Below are 21,457 nucleotides of genomic sequence, written 5' to 3'. Positions count from 1 at the left end.
TAAATTCTAATAATCGTTGCTAGTATATGTTCACACCCCAAATTAGAGCCGATTTATTCTTTAGCTAGCACAGCAGAGAAGTCTTATCCAATTGGCTTTATATAATTTGTGGCACCTGAACAAATGGGCAGAAAAGCTTCTGGACTCTACAGAGCTGAAGGTCATACCATAAGTCATATAAAAGAGAATTGTCCTTCCATTTTTGCAATAACATTTCAGATAGGAATGATAACTGGGATGTCATGACAATTTCTGCATTCTGAATGATGGGTTGTCTTTATAACCCCACCCTGAACAGAGAGATACACAAATGTGTAAAACATCAGTGAGAGGAAGAAACCTTACATGGATTAGGAATGTGGTTTAGGCTTTTTCTTGCTTCTCGGAGCTCTTTATAATATAACATTCCTTCAGGAGATTTGAAAATGTAAAAAAATTCCTGTGTTTATTTGGAACTTACAAGTTAAATGTGTAAATATACAACTGGAGAGCAGTCTGCATACTTAAGGTAAGAGTCTTTTCTTTCCTACCACCAGGTGTGTACCAGATGTCAGTGTCAGAAGCAGCTGTCCCAGGAGAGGAAGTAGGAAGAGTGAAGGCCAAAGATCCAGACATTGGGGAAAATGGCTTAGTAGCTTACAGCATCATTGATGGAGATGGCATGGATATGTTTGAAATTACGACAGATTATGAGACTCAGGAAGGTGTTGTCAAGCTTAAGAAGGTGAGTAATACCTACTAATGTGTAGTATTCTTTGTTGCTGACAGAATATTTGATAATAATGGATTACCGCATAAGCTAAAATATCAGTAATTGCAATTTCACTTAATTTATTTCTAAAGCTGTGATTAACTCTTAATATTCCATTTCCCCATTAGCTGAATTGGAATGGAAGAAAATAACCAAGAAGAGTTACATAAATACTGTACAGTGGATTAATTGCACAAACTAAATGAATTCATAATAAAAAGTCACGGTAAAATACAATGCCATCAGCTTCATTGTTAATGAAGTTTTGCCTAGTGCTGATAAGTAGCAGACATTCACTGTTGCTTTATGTTCAGTCTGAATAGCCTCATGCCCTATAGTTCGAATTCTTCAGTTGTGCATTGTCCACAGTATTGTTCTGAAGGAGTCACAGGCTATGCGAAAAGCAGCAAAAATACTGAGGTGATTTTATATACAATCCATCAGTGTGATCTTTAGAAGGGTTATTAAAGGAATTTTAAATTGCAGATAATAAATCATAAAACTTGTTCATTATTTAAGCATTATTATTTTGCCCTTTGTATCTTTATAGCTATTTATCTCTGTTGGACATAATCCAAACTCAAAGGAGAAGGCCTGGGCAACTTAACTTCAAAGTTAGTCCTGCCCCACACCTTGGGGCAGTCTCTCAGAAAGAGACCCGGAGTTTTTCTCCTCTGGGCAAAACTATGCTGTGGTTCAATTACTGTATGTGTTCCAGAGGTGGGAATGTATTTTTTGTGTCTTTTAAAACATGGACAAACTGTCACACCATTAAATCTATGGTGTTAGCATACCTTGTGAATTGTGGTTGTCACCTGCATTATTATTTTGAGGCTACTGATACTGCAACACTGCAGCCATTCCATGGGGGTGACAATGCAGATATGCTGCGACTTTGAGCAGGCTCCCAAAAGGACTTACCTCGTGGGGCAGTATTTCACCTCCCCTTGTAATGATCGATGGATGGAAAGACCTGCAGAAATGAAACCATCTTCATATTTCCCCTACTAGTTAAATAATTTAACTTCTCTGTGTCCTATCTCATGCTGCACCCAGTAGCACATCCATATCTCTACAGGGGTGCTTGCTAGCTTGGGATAGACCGAGCCTGGCATTTTCTGGGAATGAACCTCTTTCATATCCATCGCTGTTTTGTGCTCCCTGAAAGGCATGAAGAAAAAGTTAATTTTTCCAGTAAAGATGATTTCCCAAGTGATACAGCAAGCAAAGAGCAAGACAAGGACTGTCATATTGAGTGCCACCTTATGCTGCTCCTTGCATAGAACGTAGCTCCTTCCATTTAAGTCTTTATGTTTTTAAATACACACATTTCAGTCCAAGCTTGTTGACAGATGCTCACGTTTGTTTTATGTCATTGAATACTAGGGGATTGCTTACTGATTTTACACTCCAGTTTTCCTAACGGTGGAATGTATTGTCTTCTTGTTTCTCACAGCTCTTAGATTTTGAAACCAAAAAGTCCTACAGTCTGAAGGTAGAGGCAGCCAATGTACATATTGATCCCAAGTTCATCAGCAACGGGCCGTTCAAGGACACCGTAACAGTGAAGATATCAGTGGAAGATGCTGATGAGCCCCCTGTATTTTTGAAACCAAGTTATATTTTTGAAGTACATGAAAATGCAGCATCTGGTACTGTGGTTGGAAAAGTACATGCCAAAGACCCTGATGCTGCGAACAGTGCTATAAGGTAGCTTCAACAGAGCAGGCTGCTCCTCACTAAGCATGAGCTTTTAGAATTGTTATGCAAGCACAGTCACATTTTAAATTCACCCAGAATATTCACTACTTTACCCACAACAGCATTGTTTTTGTGTCTTGTTCCGTAAGCCATGGGTTTCTGAAAGCCTGTATCTCTAAGAAAGCATAGTGAAACCATAGCTACATCTAACTAAAATATACTGAAGGACATCTGTGACAGACTCTATTCTAAATTATACCTTCTATAAAATATCCTACGCTGTTATTTCAAAAAATCACAGCATGTTTCTCAAAAGATAGAGTCCATGCAGCAATTTATTGATTATGTTCAGTAATTGTCAAGTGTTAACTGCTAATGGCAAGCACATATACACACACCTACTTTCTGCAGTTGCGTTGGGTAGTCTTATAATGGTTTGGGTTTGTTTGTCATGTTCTCAGTGTAAATTAAATGATGAAACTCTGTTTTGTGTGTATAGTTAACATTTCTAAGAACTGAAAGGTAAAGGTATGAAAGCCAGAGCTGTACAAATGAGTAGATAAAGGGTAATATTTAATAATCTGGTATAATCTATTAACAGTCTAAGTAATCCAAATATCAGAAGACTTAAAAGATCCTAACAATATGAAACAGGAAAAAGAAGAAATATCTCAGTAAATATTATTGTCATGTTTTATAAGAGAAGAAAACAAAGAATATTTTGGGGGTTTACTACAAAGACTACAAAGAGCAATAATGTTCTGATATAGTATTTTTTCTAAATGTAGAAACCAACCATATCATCACTTTGACAATGATATAAGGGTAACAGTAAGTGTACAACTTTCAATTATTTAAAATAATAACAGTATAGAACAAATGTGGATGCATGAAACTACTAAATCCCTCTTGTCTAATTACTGACTTTCAATCTTGTTTAGATATTCAATTGATCGTCACACTGACCTTGAAAGATATTTTATGATTAATGCAGAAGATGGCAATATCAGGACAATAAAGGCGTTGGATAGGGAAGAAATTGCTTGGCATAATATCTCTGTCTTTGCAGTTGAAGTCCGTAAGTATTTCACTGGAGGTATTTTATAATCAAAAGCATAAATTCCATAGTCTTCTAATTGTCTCAGTTTGATAAGCTGCAATAAATCCCAACAGAAATACTTCAGCCTATTTTTACCTGGATACAGCTGGGGTTTTGTTGTTGTTGTTGTTTTTCCTGCTTCTTTTTCATTTTGGTTTTGTTTACTCCCATAGACAAACAACACCAGGAAGCCAAAGTTCCAGTTGCAATTAAGGTCATTGATGTCAATGACAATGCTCCCAAATTTGCAGCAGCGTATGAAGCGTTTGTCTGTGAGAATGCTCGAAGCAATCAGGTATGCCTGTGCCCAGCACCTTCCTCGCGCATCAATTTCTATCTTCAGGGTGTTAGCCCAGTTTTGTGAGGGAGCTCAAGCAAGTGGTAGTAAACAAACGTTTATATTGATATTTTGGTCAGAAGGCCTAGAGGACACAGAAGGGCACTTTACTGCGTTCTTATTTTGAACTGCTATCAACAGTTACAGGGACAGTGCTGCGTGCATTGAATGTGACTGGTGTTGACTGAGTGTCCCCTATCGCGGGGGCAACGAAGCCGGTTGGGAGCAGTTTTCCCAGCTGTGAGCAGTACTCAGCATCCTACAGGAAGAGTGACAGTACAGTGCTTGCAGAGTTTTGCCTACAGACTTAGCTCTGCACAACCTGTGAGGAAGAGGGGTTAGTATCGTACGGAAACACGGCTCTACGCATTAGCTGCACTTTTGCCGTTATTGTAGCAGTTTGGAAAGGACATTGTGCTAACTCCCTCTGAGCTGCTGAATGTTAAGCAGAATTTTATTTAGTCTGTTAAGCAATCTTTATCACGTATTTGTATATTAAGAAGGTATCGATAGGGGTATACTTTTACAGCTATAATTCTGGGTTGGTTAAATGTAATAGCAGATAAAGATTGTCTGTTCTAGTTTAGTGTCTGCTCTGTGTTTATAATTGCGTATGTTTGTGGAGGAGTTTGGAGGGGTTTGGCTATTTCAAAATTCTTTGTATTCAAGGGATTTCTCAGAATGCTGTCTACATGTGATGTATCCAGAGAAGGAGAGCTGTTTGTTTACAGAGTACTTTTCTTTTACAGCAATTTATTACAATTAGTGCTGATGACAAGGATGACTCGGCCAATGGACCAAGATTTATCTTCAGTTTACCACCTGAAATTATTCATAACCCAAATTTTACACTCAGAGACAACAGAGGTTGGTGTGAAGATTCCCTCTATACTAGAGTCCAAAGAAATGACAAAGTGAAACTAATGGCCAACATAATGTCTTGCAACAGCATTTTCATTAACTTTGACAGAGTGTTTTCTAGAGATTTAGGGGAGGAAGGCAGAAAAAATATAGCTGAAATGCGAGGGATTTCTTGGAAAAATGTAAGGCTCGTTAACTCACTTTGATTTTCTTGAATACATAGTTTAAATTACGTAAGAATGCCCTACATGAAAAATCCACTGCCATTTTATCTCCCAGGAAGAGTGTAAAAACCATTGTCAAAAAACATTCACTAAATGTAATTGGCAGATCTCTTTGATTTAGAGAAAACTTACTGGCTAAGCTAAAATTATCTGAGGCAGGACAGTTAGGTTGCTTGTATTTGTTCACCTTACTCTGCTTGCTAGTTTTTGTAAATTGTGGATCACAAGAGACATGGACCAGATTCCGCATGGAGTAACATCACTGCCACACTAGCCTTTTGTAGGAAGGGTTAGAAATTTTGTGGATTTCTGTTGTGAAACATACCCAGATTGGGTGTATCTCACGATGAAGGTATCCTGATCCCTTTGCTGATTTTTTGTTCATGAAATAGCATCAGTGAACCGAATTTGCCACAGCTTGAGGAAGACAGAGAGGGGTAAAGAGAAAAAGACAGGTTCAGCCATTATATGTATTTATTCTACTTATTTAATGACAATCAGTGTTATATCCTCATTCAATGTCCATTTGTTATTTTCCTGTACAGCGAAAAAACTGCTTCGGCTTCTAAGAAATGGATTTTAATTAGCAAGCTGTAATGTTTGAAAGAACCTTGACTCTTTTCTGAAAAGTGTAACTCAGTTGAGCTGGTTTAAATAGTTAATCGAAATGATTTCTTCTAGATTGCCAGAAGTACAAAAGGCAATGTAATCCAGATACGTGATCTCAGTAAAAACTTTTTACTCTCAAGTGTTATGTTGTGGCATACTTTATGTTGCTATCAACATCTGAAGTGAGGGTAATTACCATCAGAGTTCCCAAACAAAATTTCTGTAATTCTTGAAGGATCAAAGTAATACTGTTGTCTAGTGCTTGGCACTTGTACGTACATAAGCAATTCGTGAAGGATCCAGTAGTGGGGTATATTTATTCTCTTCGGAGTAGTAAAACATAGGGTTTTTTTAAAGTTGACGAATGTGTTTTTAGAAAGAAGTAAATAAAAATGTTTTCTTTGCTTGAGACCTTGAGGCCAAGTTTCTCTTTAAGAGATATTGGTGGTCATCATATCAAACTGAAAATGGATTAGATTTTATAATCTAACAGAGGAAGCCTAGGTCAGTATTGAGACACTAATGGAGCTGTAGGCAAACGGTATTATGGTTCCTGATTCTAGCCAGTTCCGCTAATCCTTTGTTTCCATATGCAGCAAGTTCATTCTTTTTTTTAATAACAAAGTTAACCCAGATAAAAGTGCTTTGTAATTGAAATGATTACGTCAGTTGAATGCAGTGACAATACAGGAAAAGGTTATTTCAGCAAGACAGTTCTTAAGGATTGAATCTTCCTGTATAATTTTGTGTTTGGGAAGTGAACAATGGAATGAAATCCAACCATTTCCATCCTGTCTTCCCCTCATTTTTATACAATCCTCAGTGCAGTGATGTAGTTAATTTAACTATTTCTGTGGGGATTTCTAAGTTATGGTAGAGAATAAAGGAAAAAAGTTTAAATTGTATGTTTTTTCCGTATAAAAAAACCTTCTCAGATAGAGTCTGTTACCATTTGCAAGTCAAATAATTTACATGATCATTTAAAGGGGGTTTTTTCAGTTGTAAATCTGAGTAGTCTATATACCATGCTCTGCTTTCAGATGGAATTGCTAGTTTCAAAGAAAAATGGCTTTATCTACTATGGAGAACAGTTAGTGAAAACTCCAATGTTTGGGTCTATTACAGAACTTTAAAGTGAATACAGTCCTATAATTATCATTTAATAGAGTTTCTTTCTACCGACTCCTAAAAGCAATCACATATTGCAGTAATCCAAAAAATGTAATCACATTCTACATCCTATTAATAGCCTACTGTGTTACCAAGTTTTTCAGCTGAGACTATCTTCCATAGAAAACATGAGATAATGGCTTATCACATGCTGTGATAAAACACTGAATTACTTTTGTGCTGTTTGCTTGCATTATACCACGTAAATAAGCAGCATGGTGTTTGCCCAGGCTCTGTTCAATTTTACTCCCATTTAAGTCAAGGCTTCAGAAGAGCAGTAGAGGCTCATGACACTTCACAGCAGAGGTGGATTTTTAGAAAATGGATTTCCTGCTTTTAATCCTGCTCTGTCCTAAACTGAAATGCCCCTTACTTAGGCTCACTCACCTTGTGTGGACACCTGGCACAAGTTGCTGGAAGGATTGCAACCCCTTTGCTTTACCATGCTGCACAAGGACGGATTCTGCCACAACAGACAAAGCGAGCTGTAGTCATGTTCTCAAAAGTTCTCAAATACACAAGATACAAAGGCTGAAATTAAATTTGTCACTCTCCTAAAATCAGTGACTAAACCCCATTTTTTTTAACAGAAGCACATCCTCTGGCTCTCAATTTCAGATCTTTTAATCAAGACATTTTGAAACATATGAGCAATAATGTTGCAGGATTTTGCCATGGGTTATCCACAGCAATTGTCACTGCCTGGTAATGATTTCAGATAGCTGGACCTCTAAAATTGTTTAGGTTTCTTACTGAATTAGCACTCACACTGTGATATAGGTGATAATGTTCACACTACAGTCAGCTTCTTCAGTCTAGAAACCTCCTTACACAATATATATGTTACAAGCCCCCAAATGCTAATCTACCTTTGCCTGCATGTAGAGGGAAGATTAGAAAACCACTGGTAAGATCACCAGAGAAAAAGATGAAAATCGAAGGTCAGGAAGATCACTATAAAGATCACTATAACGTAATGCAATTTTAACTTCTAATTGTGTGGATTTCATGGAGAGTATAGGTAATCTTCACTTACAACACCTCTGGATATTGGATATCCCGGACAATAATAGCTGGAAAAATGAGTGGGTGTATTTTTCTGGGTAGTGTTGAGATAGCCCTTTTTCTCCTTCTGTCTTGTGTTAACCCCCATTGTGTTCATCGAGACTGTCAGTCACATAGCTCCCTTATGTGTTAAGTAATAGTTTTAAGCTGGTATTGACATTTAACTTCTGTTTCTTGGCTTAAAAAAATGGCATTATCCCTGGATTATAGTTATACTCCTTGGACTTGAAAATAATGAAAAAGCAAGGATGAGAATATGAGCTAGGATTACATGTTATCTTTCATCTAGGTAAAAGACAGTTTTTTCTCTTATGGATATTATTTTTCTGCTAAATGTGAGAAGTGAAGATAAACAGGAAAAAAGTTTTTAAAATGATGTTTTAGAGTTGATATATTGTAGACCTTTTTAAAATTTATTCAGGCATGTTGATTGGATTTTTCTTTTCTAAAAATTGTATTAAACTAGAAATCACTTCAAGTTGAACCAGGTAAATCACCCCCTGGATCAAATTCAACCTTAATGTAATGTAATTGACTGCTGTGGTATTGGCCAGCCTATATGATAACTGAATAATTTGCCATCTTTTTCTTATTTTTATTTAGGAATACTATTTAAGCTACCAAAATTCAAGAAAAATAAAATAATATAATATATAATGTACATAGCCAACAGACTAAATATACTCACATACAATAATGCTTGTATTTCCTTTCATATTGCAGCCTTTAGGCAGTTGTAGCTCAGCCCACTATTAATTTTCATATTTTTTGGCTCAAATATAATCTGTCCTATTGTGATCTTCATGTAATAGAGCAGATATTTGTTCTCATATTGACGAAATGCATGATTACATGCATTTTAGAGAACCCTGTGAAATAGTTTTATACTATAACAAAATATATGTTAGTTCAAATATTAGTTGATAGGTTAATAGATATTAGGTGTTACGTTTCTATTTATACCAAATTGTTATGATCCCATTAATTTAAGACACTAAATTAAGACTCCTATCACAGAGACACTGATGTCACTACAGTTTAAAAATTTGTGCTACGAAGCCTATCTTGGCAAATGTTGTAAACATTTAGGAGATTAGAAAGACTCTGCTTCTCTGTCCTTAGAAAAATATGACCATCATGTAAAGGAGAAGTTTTAACAAGCTGGGTTTTATCCGGACGTTGTTTTTGTGAGACTTTGTTATTGGGAAGCGCACAGTTCTGTCATGCTGAGGTAGCCACACTGGTCATCAGGTGTGGTGGGCCTGGCAGGAGAGGCGTAGATATGGGGAGATGAAATAATCTGTCATGTAACAAACAGATCCTTTCTAGGACAGTCCTAAGAAAATTTCTTCCTTTCTGGTGTGATCTGCGCAAGTTACCAGTAAAAGAGTCGGATAAGCAGGGCCCTAGTGCAAACATCCTTCTCATCCCATAAATTGACCTGTGTCTTCTAAACCCGGGGACAGTTTCAGGCCTTGTCCTCACCAGGGGTACTGCCTGCAAGAGTGGTTACTACAAGGCAAAAATACTTCTCTTCTGGTATAATTTATTCACAAACTTTCATGGAAATAGCAGTGATTAGATCATTATGAGAGGTTTTATGATTTGCATTATTAAATTCTGGAATTTATGCTGACTCTTCAACAGGAAAATGATTAATCTTCTGCAGTACCCTGAGGCAATAGTAAAATGGGTACCGTTAGAGGTGACTAGCCCTCCCTTAATAGATAAAAGAACCATTCTTTTATCTATTTTTTCTTTCCGTTACATGTTGAAAAGTAAAACAAACCAGAAAATGTTGTGTGAAGTAAATCCTCTTCCTAGTTTTTGCAGGTCTGAAAACCACGGATGTGATTGTTTAATTTTATTTGCTTCAGGATGTTTATAATTTTATAAACCTTAGTTCAGTCTGAGGAACAAGGAGCACAATAAAGAAATGTTGTGTTTCCTGGCCTTTGTCTGGCGTGGTTGGGGCAGGAAGCATCGGCCGTCTCATCCCCGTATTTCATGTCACCCACCTCCCTTTGAAACGCTTTTGCCCCGGGAAGTGTGAAGGTCTACCCAAGATGACCACCTGTGCTTATCTGGCAGCTTGGTTCCTACCCCCTGCACCAGGAGACCCATGGCTGGCCACCACTCCATGAGAACAACTGGAAACACTGTTAGAGCAATACCGGAACTCTTCCTCATGTCCACGTAAATCAAAACGTGCACAGGCATACTGCGCGTGTACGATCAAGCTTTCTGAATTCTGGCTCTGGGAGTTTGGGTGAAAAACAGGTTCTGATAAAATACTGCTTCCTTTAGTGTTTCTTACTGAAATGTGTCAACACCGAACCTCAAATCTGCTAATACACCGCAAATATTGCCTTCCATCTTGGTGGGAGGCTCACTAACACAGGCCATTGTGGTACAGAGTCCTGCCTTCCGTTCCTATAGGTCTGACACCAAGGACAATAAAGCAGGGAGATTTGTTTGTTTTCCCCTCCTCTGACAGCTTTAATAACAGCAATACCAAGGCTCGGGCATTCTGGTAGTTGATGAAGTATTGTGAGTTTCCCAGAAAGTTAGTGGGGTGCTAAAAGGAGGTTTGTCACCTTCCTTTTGTTACCCTTGTCACCCTAAAATAGTGAAAATTTAGTGTAGTACTGTATGAATGAAACAACACTGTGATTGCTCTTGGGTTATTAGGGAGGCAATACTTTGTGCTGGTTTATTGCACAAATAATGCTAAGGCATCTGAAAATTCAAAACTGTTGTAGCAAGGTACATTTTTTAAACGTTTACTTAGAGGATGACTTTGTGGAAAAAATAATGATGACTTTCTTCTTTAAACAGATAACACAGCAAGCGTTCTTGTTAGACGCGAAGGATTTAGTCGCCAAAAGCAAGACTTATACCTTCTCCCTATTGTTATAAGCGATGGTGGACTCCCCCCTATGAGCAGCACCAACACCCTCACCATTCGGGTCTGCGGCTGTGACAGCAATGGCTCCTTGCTCTCCTGTAACGCAGAAGCCTACATCCTCAATGCTGGATTAAGCACTGGCGCTTTAATTGCTATTCTTGCTTGCATCGTGATTTTGTTAGGTAAAAAAGTTCTTATTGCTTTTCTATACTTGTTTATGTTAAAAAATTAACCTTGCCTTCAGATCCAAGATAGATAAACGACTCTTAATTTCTTAGCTTTTATTTTTACGGACGGTACTAATCTGCCTGACAGTATATGATAACTGCATTAATAGCAAACACCAGTGGATTGGTCTAGGTGTGCTCAGACTTTTTGTGGCCTAATATCACTTAATGAGGGACAGTGTTTAAAGGAGGTCATGACATACAGTTTTTAGTTTTGTGATCTTCCCTGGATGACAAGTTCCTTATTGAGGTCAGCCAGGATTAATGGCTCCTGCCACCTATTTCCCTCTAACTCCTCCTGTGTTGAAGATAAATGAATGGCTCAGAAGACCTGCTTTTAAGAAAGTGCTGTAAAGCATTTCCTGATGGTTTGAAAAATATATATGGTTTTATTACTTATATATAATTATATAAAAGGTTTTAATTTTCCCATAGCAATTTATGGTCTTCCTTTTCTTATGCCTTGTAAGTTCTTTTATAGAAGTTTGAAGTGAGAAGAAACACAGCAACCAAGTCAGATGTTTTGAAGTTCTGCTTCTGAAAAATTCCATTCTCATGGAAACGAATCATAGAATTAGAGTTAAGCTTTAGGCATACAGGAGACAGTAAAGATTAATCTTTGTTTTGTTGCAGATATGCATGCGATTGGGCTGCTCAAAGGCAGTGTCCCAGTGTTCATGCAGCACTGGAGGGCCCCAAATGCTTTTCTTTAATTAGTCTTGCAATAATGAGCAATTAGTAGGAGCAATGGCATTCAGCCCAAACAGAAAACCTCAAATCAGTATGTTCAATTCTGCGTACAAACATCAATGCTAGGTACCTAGCTAGGTACACTAAAAATGCAGATGTTAGCAACAATACCTGACAAACCACACAAAAGCTGAGGTTTCAGTGAATGCAATGACCTATTTATGAAGGAGCTACTGTTTGAGAGTGCAGCCTAACTTTCTTTTCTTTTTCTCTAGTCATTGTAGTGTTGTTTGTAACACTGAAAAGGCAGAAAAAAGAACCCCTGATTGTTTTTGAAGAAGAAGATGTCCGTGAGAACATTATTACTTACGATGATGAAGGTGGAGGAGAGGAAGATACTGAAGCTTTTGACATAGCTACTTTGCAGAACCCTGATGGCATCAATGGATTTATTCCTCGTAAAGACATAAAACCTGAGTATCAGTATATGCCGAGACCAGGGCTTCGGCCGGCTCCTAATAGTGTTGATGTGGATGATTTCATCAACACAAGAATACAGGAGGCTGATAACGATCCAACTGCTCCTCCTTATGACTCTATTCAGATCTATGGCTATGAAGGAAGAGGCTCAGTGGCTGGTTCACTTAGCTCGTTAGAGTCAGCGACAACAGATTCTGATTTGGACTACGACTATCTACAAAATTGGGGACCTCGATTTAAGAAACTTGCAGACTTGTATGGCTCCAAAGACACTTTCGATGATGATTCTTAACAATAAAGTATAAGATTTGGCCTTAAGAACTGTGTCCGATGTTCTGAAGAATCCAGAAGAAATGTAAGCAGGTATTTTTTTAAAAATCAAGAGAAATCTCATTTAAACATTTAAGTTTGACAGAGAGGATTCCTTTGATTAAAAAGGACATAAAAGTGGTAAATACTGTGAAGTACCTTCTCCTACAAAAGGCAAATGTAGAAGTTGGCTGCCAACTTCACTAAAGGAAAACACCAACTTAATAAAAGCAAAATATTTAAATGAAGGAAAATACTAAAAGCAAACCTACAAATAAGGGAAATCTTTTATGTATTCTGAACATCTAAACCTTTTGTCAAAGAAGCTTCCACAAATTAGAAAAGATAACAGTTCTGAGCTGTAATTTCGCCTTAAACTACGGACACTCTGTATGGTAGTGCATTTTTAAACTTGAAATATATAATATTCAGCCAGCTTAAACCCATATGATGTATGTACAGTACAATGTACAATTATTATGTCTCTTGAGCATCAAACTTGTTACTGCTGATTCTTGTAAATCTTTTGCTTATACTTTCATCTTGAACTAATACGTGCCAGATATAAAAACTCTGTCTTGTTGCAGTGGGAGGCGCTCTATTTCTATGTCATTTTTAATGTATCTATTTGTACAATTTTAAAATTCTTATTTTAGTATACATACAAATACCAGTATTCTGACATGTAAGAAATGTTACAGCATCACACTTATATTTTATGAACATTGTACTGTTGCTTTAATATGTGCTTCAATATAAGAAGCAGACTTTGAAATAAACTGATTCTTTTTTTAATTCTTGTTCTGGTTATTAAGCATATAAGGAAAAACATAGTGTTTCTAATGTCCCATTTATAGTTCTCACTAATTTACTACAATTGTGACCTTTTAATAGCCTTATTTATTATGTGTTTGTAGTTGGTTTGTTGCCTTGTTAAGTGATTATTTAAAAATCAAGTACATTTTACAAATGTTTTTTAGATTTAAAAAAATGTAATGTCTGGTGAACATTTTGTACCCTCTCTATCTACAGCTTGTGGCTGCTCCCAGAACACAGTGATAATCTTCATATAATACTACTGTGTTTTCTGGATTAAATTAAGTGTAATACTTTTCAATATTTCCCATGTAATATGCATTTATCTTATATCTTAGAAATTCCAGAGGTTTCAGAAATGACTTTGTAAGTGGACAGGAGTACTCTGTACTTACAATCTACTCCAGGCTTGTGAATTTCCGTATCTGTGCTAAGCTTCCGCAGGTTCTAGAGACTTAAATCTGACCCAGTTTAGTTGTAAGTTCCCTAAAGACTGTTCTACCTGACAATTACCTTACCTGAGTAGTAATTAAGACTCTGGCACTTTTTTTTCTTTTGATTTTTTTTTTCCGTTTACTGCAGTATAATAGCATCATCTACTGAGAGGAAGACATTTTAATTCGTGATGACAGAAATACAGAGTGCTTTCAGAGTTGTTCTTTGTAATGTATGTTTTTAATCGAAAAATGATCTATAACTTTTTTTATATTAGCTCAGAATGAGCAAGGGATTGGAATATGTTCTGCGCATCAACATTTTCAGCATCTGTGTACAGCTGTACTTAAGCTAAATTTAATATAGTTTGCTGTTTAGGGTCGGAGATCAGCAGCTGCAATATGGGAAGAGGCAATAAATAGAAATTATCTAGATTTCTCTACCGTTCATTTTACAGACCCTGTCCTTCATTTGCAGTCAGGTACCAAACTGCTTGATCTGAGAGGAAATCTGATTTGTTGGTGTATTGCTTTTCTGAAGACCCCCATATATGTAGTTAGATTAAAATTTAACTCGTTAAAATTATGAATGATGTTTCAGCTCTATATTCATAACATATTCACTTGTCCCATTATATTCCTATGTTTTATAAGGCAGCAGATTTGCTCTACAATGTTTATTGTAATATTTCACTTTATTATAGCTGTATGCATTCTATAGAATTCTATAGTTTATTATTAACTCAGTTCAAATTTCTTTGGTTGTTGATTTTTCTCTGTTTATAATCCAAAGAATATTTTGCTAGATTTGCACATTTCTCCATTATAAATTTAAATAAACATTAAAAAAAATGAAATGAGTATCAATTTACAAATTAACAAATTGAAATAAAGTTAAAAAAAGTCATTTGTAGGACTCCATCCTCATTGATGCTATCTGGGTTTATTTCACTTTTGAGCAAGTTTTAGATAATAACTGCATTTTCTACATTTTTTATGTTTAATTTTTAAGAAGGACATTGTCAGCTACATTTTTTAATAGTTTTAAATGCTTTGAGTTTTAGTCTCTATTGTTTGTAGCACTCTCGTAGATGCTTGGAAATAAATTTTCTTTCCCTTCTGGTTTTGTCCTTTTTCATTTGATTATTTTTCCCCTTCCCAGTGAATATGCAATTATCATAGTGCTTTATTGAGTTAGTTCACTAATCTCAGCCAACACTACCTCTGAAATGCTGGGAATTAGACTCATTACATATCATCTGCAGCACCCCAAATGAACAGCGTGTTTTGGCACAACAACAGGACGTTTATTTGTGTTACGCTTCACACCAGTGGTCTCTGGAGCCTCAGGTTTATAATTAAGAGTGTAAAAACCAGCCCAGCGCAGCAGCAGTACTGGGTTAGTCCCGACACAAGTCCGGGAGGGCTGTGGGCTGGGCTTGTATTTTGTTGCAGGGCTCTCAAGGATCTGAGGAGGATCTGGGAAGGGCTTTCCTTAGCGTAGGCTCTCTTCCCGACTGAGCTCAGGGAAGGACAGAGCCTCACATCCGTGGAAGGCAACTGAAGGATTAATTACCCCTGCAATGGGTTTAAAGACAAGCCCTAATTATAAGGAGGATCACCACGACTGAACCAGGTAAGGTAAGGGACAGTAGCAAGTGCAAATGATGTTTTGGCCTCTTTTTTCCTTCTTGTCACTCCCACCTGAGACATCGTTTGGGAAGGCACAACAAAAACCCTGCAAACACCCTCAGAAACAGACTGTGAAGCAATGTTTATTTTGAGTGGAGTGCATCTATGCACTCCTGCTGGCAAAAATATGCAGCTCCTTGTCTAGCTGTTTATCACCAGAAGAACTTGTGTGTGACCAAGGTTGGCGTGCCCCCCAATCTCACGTATATCTGCAGTGCCTTTGTACACAACTTCTCTCATCACTGGCAAGAAGCAATTATGTATGCAAGTTCAGTTCTGGTTGCTAAGGGAACTCTCAAAACTTACATTGATATGGAAGAGGAGGGTTTGTTTGGGATTTTTTAGATTGCCTTTGTCATGTTCTTGCCGTTATGTCAAGCAGTTTTTGATACCATGTCAAAGGGGCACAAGCTTGCAAGCTTGCCACCAACATGTACGTGAACTTGTGCAAGATCATGTCTCAGAAACTGATAGGACCACAGATGAGAAAAGCTTTTAAATAATTTGCATGTTTTCTTGGCTCCATATTGTTGACTGACTGACAAAATAAAATGCTGAATTTTACTGTGTTTGTGCTGGCAAGCTTAGAGAATAAGTGAAGAATAGGAATTTAAACCAAGATCAAAAAAAAAAAAAAAAAAAAAGAGGCAACCTTAGCTTTCTGGGACCCCAGAGCCTCAAATTCTTTTATGTCTTCCCCATCCAGTAGAATTCTCAGAATTATGTTTTTTATTGAAAAGCTCAATAAAAAAAAATCTAGGTAGACCCTATGCAGGTTTCCACTTTAGTGACTCATCTAAATACTGAGCCTCTGTAACCAAAGCTGAACAATGAGCCCCAGAACCACATTGTGTATTAAAAATAAAAATAAGGAATGGCTTGTGAAAGGGAATGAGTGAGCTTGTCAGAATTAGTTAGATGCATGTCTCTGGAGCTTTGCTACTGGTTTCACTAATTTGGGCTGAGACTGGAGGTCAACCAATATGTCCCAGTTCTGTGCTCAGGCATGTTAGTGAACAAATTTTCCGTTACTTAATATCACTAATCTCAGTATTTGATAAGAAAGGCCATTTCAAATCCTTGACCAACTGACCTGGGCTGGCCACAAATAACCAATTCACAAGAAGAACAATTTTAATGAACTCTGATATTTAGATTCATAGTCATTTGGAAAACGTGCTTCTTGTAGCTCTGTACAAAGTCCTGGGTCTTGCCCACTCATCAGCTTCAGCTCTGGATTTGTTACTCCTCCCTTAGTAACCGCAAGCCTTGCTTCCCAAATTATGTCTTCTGCCTTCTCACAGCAGAGGATGTACAGAAGCTACGACCTCACACACAGATAGCAGCTTTTTTGCCATGTATGACGTGGTAACTTAATACGTTCATACGCACAATGGTCTTTGACAATGTCGTCCAAGACCTCCTGGACAGAGGTAGTGGGTAGGACTGGGGGCAAGTGCTTGCTCATGTCAGGGTTTCTGCAGAGTACATGGACCATTTCAGGTTTCTCCGTGGAAAGAAAGAGGGGGAGACTTGCTTAGACTGTGTGTGACTAAGACCTCTCTGCAGGTCAGAAAAGTGTCTTGTCAAGGGTCTTTCAGCCTCTCAGTTGAAGCCAATTTGTGTTCTCTAAATAATTAAGTATTAACTGGGGCAGGGAGTTGAACCTGAGATTATCAAAATCCTTGTGAATTCTCTAACTGCCAAACTCAAAATCTGGTATTTTTTCTTTTCTTTATTGTATTTGTTTAGTCCATTAGTACCTTAAAACTGCGTCAAGAGCAGCAACACCAGCGAGCTGGTGGGCCAAGCACACCATGGCTGGGGTGGGGGGAATCTGCTTTGGAGTGCCTGCTTGGGAGTAACAAATTCATAGCTGATAGTCATGGGTAATAAAAAGTGATCTTCTGCCCCATGCTGCCAGGAGATGAGATGGTGTAGTCATGTCTCTCAGTTTTGGCATGTCTTTTCCCTTTTATGTTTGTCATGTGAGGACTAATACCTAATTCTTTATCTATTTAAGTCTAGGAAAAGACTTGGTTTGTCTTGATTCCTCTTGGCTAAGGCTGTTCGTTAGACTCGTGATTACATGGGTGCTCTTTTAAAATAAATCAAAATAAAAGCTTAATAGTTTGACCTTTAACATGTTTAAAAACTAGAAAGAAAAGGAAAAAACCTTACTCCGTAGCTTTTTTAAAACTATCCCGCAAATTTTAAGGCATGTCTAGCATTTTTGGTGGTTAGCAAAAGAGACTTAGACTTCATCACTTAGACTTCACTTTGGGCCGAAGTTACGTGTTGTCCCTCGACCTGTAACACGTGTTGCTCTCCTTTTTTGAAAAAACAAGTTAAAAATATGTTTATTTTAATTGACCAAATCCATATGCTTTTCTCCAAGCCTTTCTGGAGGTGAAGTGTTTATTTCATTGTTCTTGTCTTCTTTTCCAACCTAAATAATTCCATGAGTCCGTGACTCACTACGCTGGCTGCCAAGGCACATTTCCTCGGGCTCTATCACCAGCAGGCCTTGCAGACACCCCACTCCTCTCACAGAGCCGCTTTATAAATATGAAGCGCTTCTCTATTGTTCTTTGTGATATATGGAGGTCTTCAGGGAGCTGAGGGGTGGATTTTTTGTTTGTTTTGGTTTGTTTTTTTTTTAATTGTCTTGGAGCTATTATGCTTTTGCTTCCACAACTACAAAACTAGCTTCCCATGTTTGCATGCTGTGCTCAGTGCCCTACCTCTGGGTGGTAAGGAGCAATTTTTCAGGGAGTAATAATCTCCTCCGTACTTGGCAGGGTGTCTTTAGAAAGCCCCATTGTTCCCCTGCTGCCAAAGATGGCCTTCCTTCCAGGAGGTTATTCTCCCTGCTGCAGCTCTAGCTCATATTTTCCTTCTTCTTATTAGTGCACTGAAGAAAGTCATCATTAATCAAATACAAGCACATTTAACAAAGTTCAATGCGTATGAAAAATTTATGTCAACCTTTAGGCTCTATGACAGCCCCAAGGCTTCACTTAATAAGTTCTATAATGACTTACTGTTAATGGCCGATTCACATTATCTCTTTGAGGTCTGTTGGGCCTTTCAGTAACATTTTCTATTATTGATTATGGGGCTGTTTTATGTTACCCAGGCATATAAGCAAAACTGTTGTTTATGTTCTTTGCTTTCTAAAATGGAAAGTTGGATGCATTAAACTATAAAACCTCACAGAACATAATTTTCTCTTGTGTTAATTTATGTGGCTCTAGTATAGTGCAAGAGTGAATGAAAGAGTAACTATTTGTGGGGGGCTGGCAGAAGCTCTTGGAAATTTCTAGAGATTTGACATATCTCATTCACTGATTTAGCAGAAACCTGTGCTTCAAAAGCGGTCATCATCCAACTATCTGTCACACTTGCTAACAGCCCCAGAAGAGGTCAAAGACAGAATGGCTGACTGCCCTAGGTTCTGCAGTTTTGGTCACTGATCATATTTAATCTCAGTCACTTCATTTCTTTTGGAATTTTAGGTGGGAAAAAAAAAATCAAAGGAAAAGGTTTCGGACAAACGAGCACTGCCTCTTTCTGCGGCTTTACACAATGCTCCAGAAAATGCTTTTCACCAAACACAGTCTCTCAAGATTGTTCAGTACTCATAATAGTATTATTTTCTAAGCCTAGATCCTGAATACAGTTATGATTTAGCACAATGTTTACGACTGTGAATAAATGGTAGAACTCATAATAGTAAGTATAATGAAGTAACACTACTGTAATCTAAGTGCTCCCTCACTACTGGAAGCTAATATCTCGCACTGTGTAGAAACATCGTTAAATGAAAGAATATGAACGCTTTATGTGCCCACACACACTGCTGCTGCACTGCAGACTACCCTGAAGTGCCCGGTATCATGTAAATTCCTTTCATGGAGAAAAATTTCTCCAATAACACCTAAGAGCTCACTAAGAACTGCTAAAATCACTTTTTTTTTTTTGTCACGGCCATGCAAAGAGAACTGATTGTATGTTTCGTTCATGTAAGTAACAATATGCAACTGTAGTAAAGGGAAAAAAATAAAAGAGGCAAATAAATAAAGCCATAGGACTTGCTTTAAAACATTTTGAAAGAAGAAGAAGAAAACAACAGTAGGATTTCCTTGTCTTGAGAGATACTGTAAATCACCAGCGAGGTCAGCACCTACTATCAAGCCACTATAACATGCAGATAAAAACAGAAGTCATCTTTCTTTCTTGCTACCCCCTCCTCCCCTTTCCCACACACTTGCAAAACAGAACTTGCTCCAAGTACAGAGATGCAAAGTCAGAAGACACCTTACTGCACACGCAACCACAACCACACCAACACCTAGAACATAGATACGAAGCATTTCTTTCTATGTGCCAAATGTTGCATTGTAAAACCACCTAAAACTAACCGGATAGATCTGTTAACACATGGCATGGCTTTTGCGTTACCATCCTCACATTTCTGTTGCTGGACCAGTGACTTGGTGGTGGAAGAAGTGGACAGGTATGTTCTGAAATCTGCTGGATGCTTTTCAAGTTAGATCACAGAATAAGCAAGCTATTTGCCACTAAACTCTTTAAAGAATTAAAAGCTGTGCATAACCCTGAATATTGCAAGGAGACTATTGCTGGTAAACAGCTTTCAGCCATAGCAGATAATAAGAAACTTTGGTAAAAAAAGCTTTGCTATTAACTCGACTTAAAAATAAAAAGGGCATCCGTACTTGACTGTAATAAAAAACTAGCGCAAAATGTCTGCATGATAATAACAGAGACCACAGTTTTAATGAGAGTTGGGAAAAAAAGGCTAGAATTCCTGAATGTTTATTTGCCCTTGGTGGATTATGAGATAATATGAAAGTCCTTGTTCTTTTTTTTAGCATGGAGGTCAGTATGGAGTTGTGCTAATAAAAGACCTTTAGACTCCCAGAGCACCTATAAAATTCGGAACATAAACTAACCCTTCCAGTGCAATGCTGGAGGCCACATGGCAGCGATTCATTGCAGAAATGGCCCCTTCCCACCATACGTACAAGAGGTGAGCCAAATTTCAGTAAGTCAGCTGTTCTGTTTATTTGACACTACCGAGGTTACTGTCATAATCTGTCTCTGAAAGGACTATGTCCTTTCTTGTGACCGCTCTCATAAGACTAAAGCGTTATCATTCTTTGCTACCAATTTGTTTTGGTTACAGAGTCTAAGGGCAAAATTTAGGAGATATTTCTGGGAGTCACAAGCCACTGATGGATGAGAGACTGAGGGGGTCTCTGCTCAGTACAGGGGGCACCTGGGCTGTCTTGGGAGCGGTGTAGGTGTGCCAAGCACAGAGCTGCATCTGCCAGGAGAACAGTGTGCTGTGACCAGACCACTGAAAAAACCACTACCACTCTGAAAAACACTTTTCAGTTTGGGGAGTTGGGAAACTGATGAAGAGAAGCATTACTAGGAAGGCCATCTGCACATACAGGGCAAGCAACTGCAGAGGTGCTGAAACAAAGGCAGCAGGAGAAGGAGGAGGAGCTCACCTTAAACCACCCTAGTCTCCTCACGCTTACTTTACTATTTGTCTTGAAAGCTGCTTCAAGGAAGAGTGGGAGGATAAACTTGTGGCTGATTGATTGGTACCATGTCACAGAGCGAGAGGAACAGACATCTACAAGACAAGCACAAACAGAAGTGTGAAAGGGACTTGGTACGGCAGTGCTCGCCTCAGCCCTCCCACCATTCGCCAGCCACTTCTTTGGTTGCATTGCCATGACAGAGACCTGACACAGATGGGAGACAAATCAACATGGGGAAAAAGGTTGCTTTTTTCATGCTGGAAGAAAGAGGGCTGCTCTGAGCCCTGACAGATGGGAACACCTCCATTCAGGAGGCCCTGCAGATCTGTTGAGGGTGCAACACTTTAAAGAATCTAAGCCACTGCTGCCTTCAAATGTAACCTTGCGGAGCTTAAAAGCTTTCTCTCATCACCCCATTGATGTTTAAGAATAATGACAGATCCCTAGAAAACTTTCATCTGCTCTCTGCTGGGTTTCTTTCCAATTGTGTTGTGTTCTGCGACTCCCC

General features: G+C 38.1%; 1 protein-coding gene across 1 annotated transcript; it reads left to right on the top strand.

Moving 5' to 3' along the window:
* Positions 1-536: 536 nt before the first annotated feature.
* On the top strand, positions 537-14,795 carry CDH11 (cadherin 11, type 2, OB-cadherin (osteoblast); the record flags this gene model as incomplete). Its single annotated transcript, XM_010132409.1, has 7 exons — positions 537-724; positions 2,208-2,461; positions 3,394-3,530; positions 3,725-3,846; positions 4,638-4,755; positions 10,656-10,907; positions 11,918-14,795. Coding segments are annotated over 7 exons (1,568 nt in total), but the record flags the coding sequence as incomplete, so codon positions are not given.
* Positions 14,796-21,457: the final 6,662 nt, after the last annotated feature.

The sequence above is a fragment of the Buceros rhinoceros genome, unplaced genomic scaffold (genome assembly GCF_000710305.1).
Source record: "Buceros rhinoceros silvestris isolate BGI_N320 unplaced genomic scaffold, ASM71030v1 scaffold9013, whole genome shotgun sequence".
Lineage (NCBI taxonomy): Eukaryota > Metazoa > Chordata > Aves > Bucerotiformes > Bucerotidae > Buceros > Buceros rhinoceros.
The sequence above is the reverse complement of the archived record's forward strand: the minus strand, read 5'-3'. Positions and strand labels throughout refer to the sequence as shown.